Source organism: Papaver somniferum, chromosome 2, assembly GCF_003573695.1.
Source record: "Papaver somniferum cultivar HN1 chromosome 2, ASM357369v1, whole genome shotgun sequence".
NCBI lineage: Eukaryota > Viridiplantae > Streptophyta > Magnoliopsida > Ranunculales > Papaveraceae > Papaver > Papaver somniferum.
In genome coordinates, this window is record NC_039359.1 from 53,704,578 (window position 1) to 53,715,906 (window position 11,329).

Here is an 11,329-nt window from a genome sequence, read left to right on the forward strand (position 1 = left end):
TAGCCATATCCTCCTTGTAAGGATGAAACACAACATCTTTTGTTGTCAAGTTGTCTAATTGGCGTCTCAAATTCAGATAATCCTTTATTTGGTACTTTAGCTTACTTTTGTAGGTGTACTTGTCTCCATAATACTTGTGGTCCCACTCCTTGTTCTCAAATGCCCTTTGAGAAAATATTAGGAAGTGCAAACACATACACGCCTGCAGAAAAGCCATATTCCCTCCCATTTGGTTTCGTTTATCCTTAGAAGCCTTTCTTAACTCGTTCAACGAGTGTGCAAGAATCGCGGTGCCCCAAGAGTATCCGTGAATCTTGTCAAATGGTTCCAACAGTTGGATAAAGTGGCGCTCGCACGGGTACCGGAAAAATCGGGGAAGATAACAACTCCAGGGACGTAGATGACGTACGCATTGTCCGTGGCGATGATACGTTTCGGCGTCACCTCTTTTCCCTCAGCACGAAGCTTCTTTGTTCCCATGAAGTTGTCCCTAAGCTTCGAGAAATGGAATATCCTCTGCTTTGCCTTGACTACTAGCATATCTGACTTTTTCCTCTCCTCATCCCATTGGAACACATCCTTGGTAAACGTGAAAATCTTGTCCCACTCAAGATCTTGACGTACTCTTTGTGCTTCACGACTTACCTTTTATGCTTAGCCCGGTAATAAAATTCGCATCACGTGAAGTTATCGTCAGTTCTCTAAACGGAAGATGGAAAGTATGCGTTTCCCTGTAATATCTCTCGGCAAAGTAGGAACAAAGAGGTATGTCGTAACCAAGGTCCAAATTCTCGACCGCAGGTATCAACCCCGTATAATTGACTAGATCGGTTACTTTCGGAACTTCTATAACGGTTGAATCTATTCCTTCCAGTGACCATTGCCTCATCATACTTACTGACGTTTCTGGCTTCATAAGACAAACGACATCTTTGTGATCCTATAAAACAAAACAAACCCGATGGAAAACAATAAAAACACTACATGGATAATAATGTTTATGTTACATAGCATAAGGTTTAGGTACTTACTATGGTATGGAAAACGACGGCGGCCCAACTGTCTTTGTACCCCCATAACATCTGTTCTCCATCACCGGGTAACCCGTAAACAGGATCCTTAGGGCCGCGATGAAACATTTTCTCCCGGAAAGGCATGTGGTCACCTTTATTGTTCTTTAGGACATCTTTCTTCTTACCATCTTTCTTACCTTGTTCTTGAGCATATCCTCCTTGAACTTGTTGTTGAACTTCTCCTCCTTGGACTTGTTCTTGCACTTGTTCTTGAACTTCTCCTATAACTTCATCAACTTTCTTTTCACTTTCTTCTTCATCACTTTCATCCTTACCTTATTCTTCATCACTTTCATCCTCGCTTTCTTCTGCATCACTTTCACTCTCATGACTTTCTTCTTCACTACCTTCATTGCCACCAATTTCTCCCTTTTCAATCTCCTTTCCACCACTTTATTCCTCATCACTTTGTTCTTAGGAAACTTTTGTATCACCATATTCTTGTTCAGTAGGTGTATCAGAAACAGATTCTTCATGTGTTGGTTGCTCCGCTTGAGGTGGTGGGTCGTTGATGCTGATCCCTGTGGCTTTACTCCCCGTGGCCCTTCGGTGGGAAGCATTCAAATTTTGACCATATTTTCGACGAGGTCCCAAAGTCTTAGGAGAAGGAAAGTCATGTTTCCTCTTAAATTTCTTTTCGCCTTCCTTTTTTGCTTGCCCTTGTTTGGCCTGTACATTACGGAGTTAAGTGACAAACAACAATGAAATAAAATACATTTTTCTTAAGTCAAGGTACATAATCGGTTTACTCAATATACATATAAACTCCGATGCCTAACATAGTAGAATTAACAATAGGATTTTTAAAGTGCTAATGTAAACCGATTCCAGAAATTGGTTTTCTCGATATACATATAAAGTCCGATTCTTTACTACATAATAGGTTTTTGTGAACACATATGTAATCCGATTCTAACAAATATAAAGTTACAGAAGGAACAACTACAAGAATCGGGGTATTTATACAATAATGTTTTCCGATTGTTATTCACATGCAGCACAATCGGGGTATGTGACCAAGAACATCAACCGTTTCTAAATAGAATCGGGTTACTTCTACACTTACATAATCCGATTCTGTAAAACCCAGATAATTTTGAATTCAAAATTTTCGATTTCTAAGGGATTGCATGTTACGTACTAAAACCTAGTTTATAGGATTGGGTTGATAGAAAAGTACCTGATTCGACCCATTTCCTCCTCCTCTTGTGCGATACGAGAGGCTTCGGCTTCTTCGAGCACTTCCTTAGTTTTCTTTCGAATCATTTCAACAGTTCTGGGATCGTTATCACTAGAATAGTTCCTGTTAGTAGCATGTTTGATTCTTGATGGTTTGGAAATTTTATAGAAGAAAGAAAACGATTAATCGTTTTTGGATCGTCGATAATCAACGATTTTTTGTTTCAATAAAATGAAAAAAGAGAGAGTACATGAGATGAAGAATCGATTTTTAGGTTAGAAATTAAAACTGATTTTAGTTAGGTTTATTATTAAGGATTGATGGGGGTAATTTTGTAATATTAATAATTTTTAAGGTAATTTTGGTAGTTTCAATAAATTTAGACAACCCTTATCATTGTGTATTAGGTAGATGAAGTAATATATAGGTCCAATTAAGTGGCATAGGCCCCAATTTAACCAGGATCAAAAAAAATATGATCAAGAAAATGCAGGATGTCAGACACAACAAATGTCCCAGCAAATTGAAATCAACATATTTGATTTATCAATATCAGAAAATTGAGATTAAGTTTGTCGTAATTAATCAAATTGATCATAAATTTCGACCACATATGATCAAGCAATCAAGTTTATATTTCAAAGATGATCGAATAATCCATTCAATCAATCAGAATCAATCGATTTCAGGATCCTCTTCCTTAAAAAAAGTAACAGAAAATTATTTTTACATTTCAAAATCCATTTGAAGGAATCGTTAAAAGATAAATCGAATTCAATTTGATACACAGACAACATAATAGTGCATCTTTAATTGATTAAACATTTTTGTTGTTTCAATTCGAACAAATTCACACTTTAAAAATAGAGTTTTACATGTAGCGGAAAAAATAGAGTATCATGTTATGTCATCTGTGAAGAAAACAACATGTTATTGGTCTGACCTATCACCCCGTTATGGATACCCGACTTGAACCGGTCCATATTTATTAAACAAAAACACTCGGCAGAATAATTTTTCTTCCGGACAAGTTTCACACTCTAAACCAGCTTCCTTATTCCTTCCAAAGTCCACATTAACACAAACAACAACAATTATTGCCTGGTTGTTATCTTTATAAACCTTTAATTCATTTCAAAGTTCCATCTTTCAACCTTCCACGAATGTAAGTTCTTGTCTATATTTTGGTTTTCATCAAAGATAAAACCTTCAATTGCTATACAGATGATCATGTGTTTTTTACAGGGATTATATCATAATAAAGATGATCTTGTGCAATTTGTTTACAGGGATTATCATACAATGACTATTATTCACGAACTCATGATTATGGATACAATTATATACAATCCTATTTTATTACGTGCAGGGTAGGATGTCGGATGAGTGTTTTGGAAGTTGAATAAATAGCCAGTCTTTGAAACTCGCCGATGTGGCTAAAAAGATCTTCTTCTTCTTTTTTTTTTGTCGCATTTTGATTTCTTCGTCGGCCCCCCGCTGCTTAACAGTCAGCTAGCTTTAATTTACCGATCAAAAAGAAAAAAAAGAAAAAAAAAAACATCACTTGACTGCTCAACATTTGTTAAAGGCATAAATCCAAATTGGGTACCGCAACTGGCTCGTTTTCGACGGCGGCAGTAGACGACGAAGATTTTTGAGGCAATGGACGTTTTGCAATATCACCAGCAATTAGCGTCAAACTTGAACATATATGTTCAACATCATAGTTACTAACAGGAAAATTTGTCACTGCACTTGCACCTCGGCGTTTTATCGCTGTGATATCATATGCCTTGGCTGCTTCCTCTTGTGTATCTATAAATAATTAAACACAACAATCAATCGTCGATGAATACACGCACATGTAATTAGTGGTCTTCATAGGCACAATTAGACCCTTACGTCTCCATCTTATCATTCTCACTAGTGGTTACGAACGAAGTATAAAGTATAAACATACAGAAAAAAGGGATTACTGAAAGTTCCAAGACACAAGTATTTGTTTGGGACTCTAATTTGAGCTTGCCATCTTTTTCCAGACCTACTCACTCCTCTGTACATTGATGCACCATTTGAAAAGCCACTACTTTTTCTGCATCATTAACAATTTTCTCTTTTAATAATGCTTTCTGAATAGCATTAATTGTTTTTTTTAGTACATTAAACTCGTTTCAAAGTCATGCCAATACAACAATTTCAGTACTGAAATCTTAATTTTCAGAAAACTAAAGAGATCTGTGCTAAAACTCATAAATTGTGGTCAGATAGATATACCTTTTTAATGTGGCTACATATTCTTCCTTCTTCATGTTCTTCATTTCATTGAGTTCTTTCTCATAAATGGATAACTGACAAAAATTTCAAGAATATACAATTAAAGACATGAAATTAATTACCATATTTAATTGGAAAAATTAATTAATTTTAAGAATTTTTCTTTTTGAATTCCATACCGGGAAATTTGTTTGAGTTGTAGGACCATAATACTTCAATGCAGCTAAATCATAAACCTTGGCTGCTTTATCTTCCTCATCATATTCACCTGATTGAAAATTTCTTCAGATTAAAATGTTCTTACAAGGTTACAAGAAAGGAAAACAAAATAACAAAATCAAATCAATAGTAATTATTCTGGAACTTATCAAGATAAACTGTTCACAATCATCACCGTTGAGTATGAACAAAAAATAAATAAAAGTTAGCAATCTCATACTCAAAGTACTATTACTAGAGCACAAAAAATCTGAAAAAAAAAACATGAGTGTTATCATCAGATTCATTATAGAATTATGGATAAAAAAAAGATCATTTTTCTTATATACCTTGTTTTCGTTTTCTTATGTTGCCTTCTTTAATGTAACCATCCGGAATTTGGGCTACATATTTTCCTCTCCGTATATGTCTACAAACACCAAGGTATTGAGAAGTTTTTTGTTTTTTTAGATGGTTGTACTGAGGAGTGAATGGAATCGAAATGGGTTTTATGCTTATGTTAATTAGGCAACCGTTATAAGAATTGGATATTTTCCTGCAAAGAGAACCATCTGAACGCCAAGGCATGCCTGAAATATGCTCACCTGGTGGGCTAAGTGATAGTTCAAGTTTTCTATCATCTAAACCTCCGAAACTTCTTTTAAGATCACAATCACCGCCAACTCCTTTTACTACGCATTCTACATTCAGATCTAGCAGCTTTCCACCATTTGCTAAATCTCCCCACTCCATAACAAGACCTAAAACAACAAAATCTCTATCTCAATCTCTCTTTTGAAGCGAAAAAAGAATTTCTTTAAGAATGGAAAAAAAAAAACAGGGAAACAGGAGAAAACCTCCCAAAAAATGAAATGAAAAAAATTAAGATAAGAAGAAAAGAAGATTATATACATCTCTACTTCACCCATAAACCATACACAAAATTGGTCAAAAAGACCAAAACACAAAATTCCTGGATTATATAGATTCTTAGTTTTTGATACTGTTTATATAGCCAAAAATCAGAAATATTCTGTTTATATAGCCAATTTGGATATTTGGCCCAGGAAAATTAAAAAAAAAATGTCTCTTACCTAAAATATCCCCTAACCTTTTAACCCTTCTTTTCAAAGAGAATTTATTTCTCTTCCCTTCCCGCAGAGCTCTGCAGAACCTCCTCTTCCCTTCCCGCAGAGCTCAGCAGAAATCGGCAATTCAGAGCTCGTTTTTTTTCTTCAGATCTCGTTTATCAATCATGATGATTAGCGATTGTTTAATACGTTTGTAGAATCCAAGTTTCATCTAATCGAAGTTTCATCAATTGTAGTTTCATCTAATCAAAGTTTCTGAGTTGGTTTTGATGCAATTGAAGTTTCTATAATAGCGTCGAATCGGTAAGTTTCAATTTGTCCAATTGAAGTTTCTCTGTCGATTTTGAAGCAATTTTTAGTTGTTGATGATTAATTTTTGTTAATTTTTGATTTTAGTTGTTGATTTTGAATATCCAGGGTTTAAATGATTATGTGACTGGTAAATTTTTCAATTTGTCCATTATTTCGGTTTGTCTCGAATCATGTTTTCTAGGGTTTAGTAATCTGATTTTCAATGCAATATACACAGATGTGAAGTTTGTGTGTTCAATTGTGATGTGAAATGAATTAGTATGTACTTCTGCTAATTTGTTTACATATTATCAATTGAATACATCCAGATTCAGAAGATTTGTTTTTATATATTCCTTTTGAAGATGGATCGTCATTTTCTCTGTGTGGTTATCTGGGGTACCAATGTGTGTCCATACCAAGTTACTACGAAGTCAACAGTTGATGAGTTGAAGGCGCATGTCTGTTCTTATTGGAATAGCATTTTACCGGACTCAATTCAGTTTGTATTTGACTATGAGGGGATAAGCAATGTTGTTGACAGTGATGTGAAGCTCTGTTCTTTCTTGTCATTGTGTATTGTTAACCATTTGTCTTTCTTGGAGATTTGTTTATTTGAACGTGTTCGTCTTCGTGCTCCTGATTTTGTTCGTGAACCTACTACGAGCGAGTTTAGTTTAGCACCAGACCCTAGTAGAGATCAGTTGGTTAATCCTTGTCATCTTCCAAGCAGCAGTAGAATGAGCGAGTTTCGTTTAGCACGAGACCCTAGCATAGATCAGTTGGTTAATCCTTGTCATCTTTCGAGCAGCAGTAGAATGAGCGAGTTTCGTTTAGCACCAGACCCTAGCAGAGCTCAGTTGGTTAATCCTTGTCATCTTCCGAGTAGCAGTAGAATGAGCGAGTTTCATTTAGCACCAGACCCTAGAAGATCTCAGTTGGTTAATCCTTATCATATTCCGAGCAGCAGTAGAATGAGCGAGTTTCGTTTAGCACCAGACCCTAGCAGAGCTCAGTTGGTTAATCCTTGTCATCTTCCGAGCAGCAGTAAAGTTACTCCTACACCTACAATGACGGAGTTGCTTTTAGCTCAGTCACCTATTCCTTCCTCTCAAGATCTTGTTTCTTCTCAAGATATCCCCATGTCTCAAGAACGTACATACAATGGAAAGTTGGCAATTAAAAGATCTTGCAAGGCGGCTGAATGGGAGTTTATTATAAAAGGTGTTGGTCAAGATTTTTATGGAGGACGAGATGAAGCTCGTCTTGTTGTTGAGAAATATAACCATTTTTTGGTCGCAGGGTGAGAGTCGGCAAGAGCAATCTAGAACGATATACGGTGGAATGTTATTACAAGGAGAAATTGGAATGCGACTGGATGTTCCATGCAGCTCCCAAGACTTTCAATGTGAAGGGTCACTTATTCCTCAAGGCCTATAACGGGGAACATAAATGTTGTGCTGGTTATAGTGATGGAACAAAGGCTGATCCGGTTACGCGCGAACTTATCAAGAGTTTGATATTTGAGCAGATTGAACAGAATCCCAACAAGAAAGCCAGGGATATTGTTAGAGAACTCAAAAGTGATTATGGGTTGGAAGTGAGCTACGATCAGGCGCATGCCGGGAAAGAATTATGTTTCAAGGAGTTGTATGGCGAGGACATTAAATCATACACTGACTTGAGATGGTGGTGTGAAGCCGTGAAGAAACACGATACAGGTAGTAGGGATGATTTAGTTGTTGAAGGTGGCGAGTTTAAGAGTTTGTTCTTAGCCTTCGATGCTTGCATCTCTGGTTTCGAATATTGTCGCCCGGTACTGTTCTTGGATGCAACTTTCCTAACTGGAAAATTTAGGGGTTGTCTTATGGCGGCTACCGGGAAGAATGCGAATAATGGTATGTCTTCTTTTATTTTTGATGTCATAATTTTTTTTTTTTATGTCAGATTATCACTGGATGAAACCGGTTTCATCCTTAACTGGTGAAGTCAGACTAGAGAATGAAACTAGTTTCATTCTGTACAATAGCAGTTTCAGTCAGTTTGATATGATTTTTTCTTTTTGTGTTTGTTTTGTTTCTGTAGGAATATTTCCTCTGGCATATGGTATCGTATCAGCTGAAACTGTTGAGAATTGGCATTGGTTCTTGAAGAAACTAGAATCTATCTTGGGTCCTCGTGTACTAACTTTTATTCCGGATCGCCATGAGGGTTTGATCCAAGGGATTCGTGATGTTTTCCGAACTTTCTATCATGCTTGGTGTTACCAGCATTTGAAGAATAATGTCCGCAGTAAGACCAACAAGAAAAAGGGAGAGCATTGTGCTGCGATGGGTTTGTTCAAAGAATGTTTCTATTCATCGACTCATGAAGGCTTTGATCAGGGTATGCAAAAGTTGAAGGATATGGGATGTGATGGTCTTCACAAATTCTTGAGTGAGATTCCAGTGGAATGTTGGTCCAATGCACATTGTCTGGGCTGTCGTTATGGCGACATGTGTTCAAACATTGCAGAGTCCTTCAACTCTTGGATCAAGGAAGCAAAAGGTATGCCTATTGTAACACTTGTTAACTGGATCAGACTTAAAATTATGGAACAGATGAGTACAAGGAAGAGGAAGGGGCGACGTATAAAGAATTCATTTGTCCCAGGCTAGAGAAAAAAGTGTTGGCTTCCATTCGTGCTGGTGTCCAGTGGAGAATAACCAAGTATGGTGACATGGAGTGGGAAGTTTTTGATGGAAAGCACACGCATGTTGTTAATATTGCGAGGTTTCAGTGCAACTGTAGGGTTTGGTTTACTGAGCAGTTCCCTTGTGATCACGCTATTGCGTGTATGCATTCAAATAACATCAATATTTACGAGTACATTAATCAGTATTTCAGCATTGCTAGCTTCCGTGCTTCGTGTGATCGTCCTATCAAGCCCATTCCTGATTACGACAAGCCTATTGATGTTGCTACTGGAGATCTCGTGAACCCACCACCTGTCGTAGGAAAAAAACATGGTAGGACGAAGAAGAAGCGGATTCCTAACACAGGTAGTGCAAGTTTCAAGAGACCAATTACGTGCGGTAACTGCCATACTCAGGTACATCATAACAAGACGATGTGTCCTCATCCTCCTGCGAAAAAGCAACGTTAAGTACCTGCTTAAGAACATCTCCAGCCTTCATTTCTTTTGTGCAGCTTTTTACCATGATATATTTTATTAGCTTGTTACCATGATATCTTTCTTAGTTTATTCTTCTCTGCAGCCTCTTGTTGCACATCTAAGATTCATTTACTATTTACCTTGGATTGTTTCTTTTGTTCATAAAAATATATTTTATGGAATTATTTTTTCAAGTATTTCTCTTCATTTTTATTGTATATATCTTTTAGTCTTATGTTGATTGTTTAATTGTACATTCCCTTCAGTTTTTCACTGTAAAATTAGAATGTTTGCGAAGATTCAAATTTAATTGTACAGGATGTAACCAGTTTCATCCTGCCTATTCTGGAAAAAATGAGATTTTTGGCCAGGATGAAACTGGATTTCATCCATCACATATGGACAGAAAAAACTATTTTTTGTCAACCTGCACACTCTGAAAACAGTTTTTATACAGGCTTTGATGTAACCAGTTTAATCCAAGCCTGGTTACAATCTGACAAAAAAATTGAAATTTTATACAGGCTGGGATGTAACCAGTTTGATCCAAGCCTGGTTACATTTTCAACCTGCAAATTTAATCATTTCTGGCTAACATATTCAAACACAACCATCATGAAATTGAATTATAGGCATTTTTCAGTAAAAGAGTTCATATTTTAATTAAGACGAATCCACGGATCACAACTGTATGCGAAGACATGGTTCAACAAAAAAAAGTACTACCAAATGAACTACATTAATAAAAAAAATTCTAAACAACATAAACACATCAAACTTTCCAGCAGCTATTCTCATCATTTAGGATTTCATATGCCAGATTGATTCGTCTTGTGTCCATCTCCTCTCCAATAGTATCTTTGCCTTCAAAGGAGTAACCGTCTGTCATTGCCCATTCCATGTAGTAGATAACATACATCATCGAATCATCACTGCAAGACAAATGAATATGTAATGTCAGTTTAACGATATGGAAAAAAATATGTAATGTTGGTTCAAACTTCGTATTAGTTTGTATGTTATAATCTCAGTTCAAAGAGTTAACGACCTACCTTTCGCACTGTTGTGGACAATCTGATTGAACGACGACATCAACGTCATCCATACTAGTACTTTGAATTTGAACTTGAAAGAGATGATTTATTCTTTCCGCCATCATTTGAGATTCTTTTAAATAGTTTGAAGAACCTAGGCGAGAATTGTAGTGTGTCCAAGTTCTTCCATGGATGTCAAGGTGAAGCAATGTGAAATTTTCTTTCTCATTCAGCATTGGGATGAACAATTGTTGCGTTTCGACATCAATCTTTTGCAGTTCAGCATTTATTATTTTTGCAGCGTCCAACTCATCTCCCGCAATGACATCAGCCTGAATACAAATTTGAATCAAAACTAGTTAATCCATATTTTTTATATGGATGAAACTCAATTACATCCTGTTATTAATGCTATATGAAAACCAAATTCTGCAGGTATCATATGAAACCCAGTTACATCCTATATATAATAGCTAGATGAAACTCAGTTTTATCCTACACTAGTGAGAGAATTATATTTCAAGCAACAGATGCAAGCCAGGTACATCCTACACTAACTTAAAAGTTATATGAAAACAAATTGCGGAACTAAGTTCATTCATTTTAAAATGTAGTATTCAAAATGTTTACCCATGCAAGCGCGCTGAGAAAGATTGACTTGGAGTATCCTTTGGTATCACCGCCATATTGAAACAATTGTCTTCATTTTTCGATTTTAAACTCCAAAATAGTGTTCACCAATGGTTGATTGAAAACAAGTTGCTGGATGTGTTCTCCACTGATACATACACCTCCATTGGACTTCCAAACGCAGTGGCTGCATTTAAACAAGTTCATATAATTTAGTATAAACTTAGCAGTACTTTTACAGAAATAAGAAAAGTATAATGGAAAAAAAAACAGCAAAAGAATGCGGATACGTACCTTACTTTTCCAGTTACAAAGTACTCCTTTATTAACTTCTCTTCAGCTTGTCTTATTCCGCTCATCAAGTAATTTTTCCACAGCTTGTTGTTCCTTGTTAACTTCCTCAA

The 11,329-nt window shown here is 36.2% G+C and overlaps 2 protein-coding genes across 2 annotated transcripts; one reads left to right on the forward strand and one right to left on the reverse strand.

Annotated features, from left to right (window-relative positions):
* Positions 1-1,487: 1,487 nt before the first annotated feature.
* Positions 1,488-5,478, reverse strand: LOC113351034 (AP2-like ethylene-responsive transcription factor AIL5). Its single transcript, XM_026595111.1, has 6 exons — positions 5,331-5,478; positions 4,707-4,795; positions 4,528-4,601; positions 4,230-4,345; positions 3,863-4,068; positions 1,488-1,742 (listed from the first exon to the last, which is right to left on the reverse strand). Exons 1-6 carry the CDS (start codon positions 5,476-5,478, stop codon positions 1,488-1,490), a joined length of 888 nt encoding a protein of 295 aa, XP_026450896.1.
* Positions 5,479-7,485: 2,007 nt separating this feature from the next.
* Positions 7,486-9,252, forward strand: LOC113351035. The gene is made up of 3 exons (XM_026595112.1): positions 7,486-8,005; positions 8,193-8,654; positions 8,708-9,252. Exons 1-3 carry the CDS (start codon positions 7,486-7,488, stop codon positions 9,250-9,252), a joined length of 1,527 nt encoding a protein of 508 aa, XP_026450897.1.
* The last annotated feature ends 2,077 nt before the right edge of the window (positions 9,253-11,329 follow it).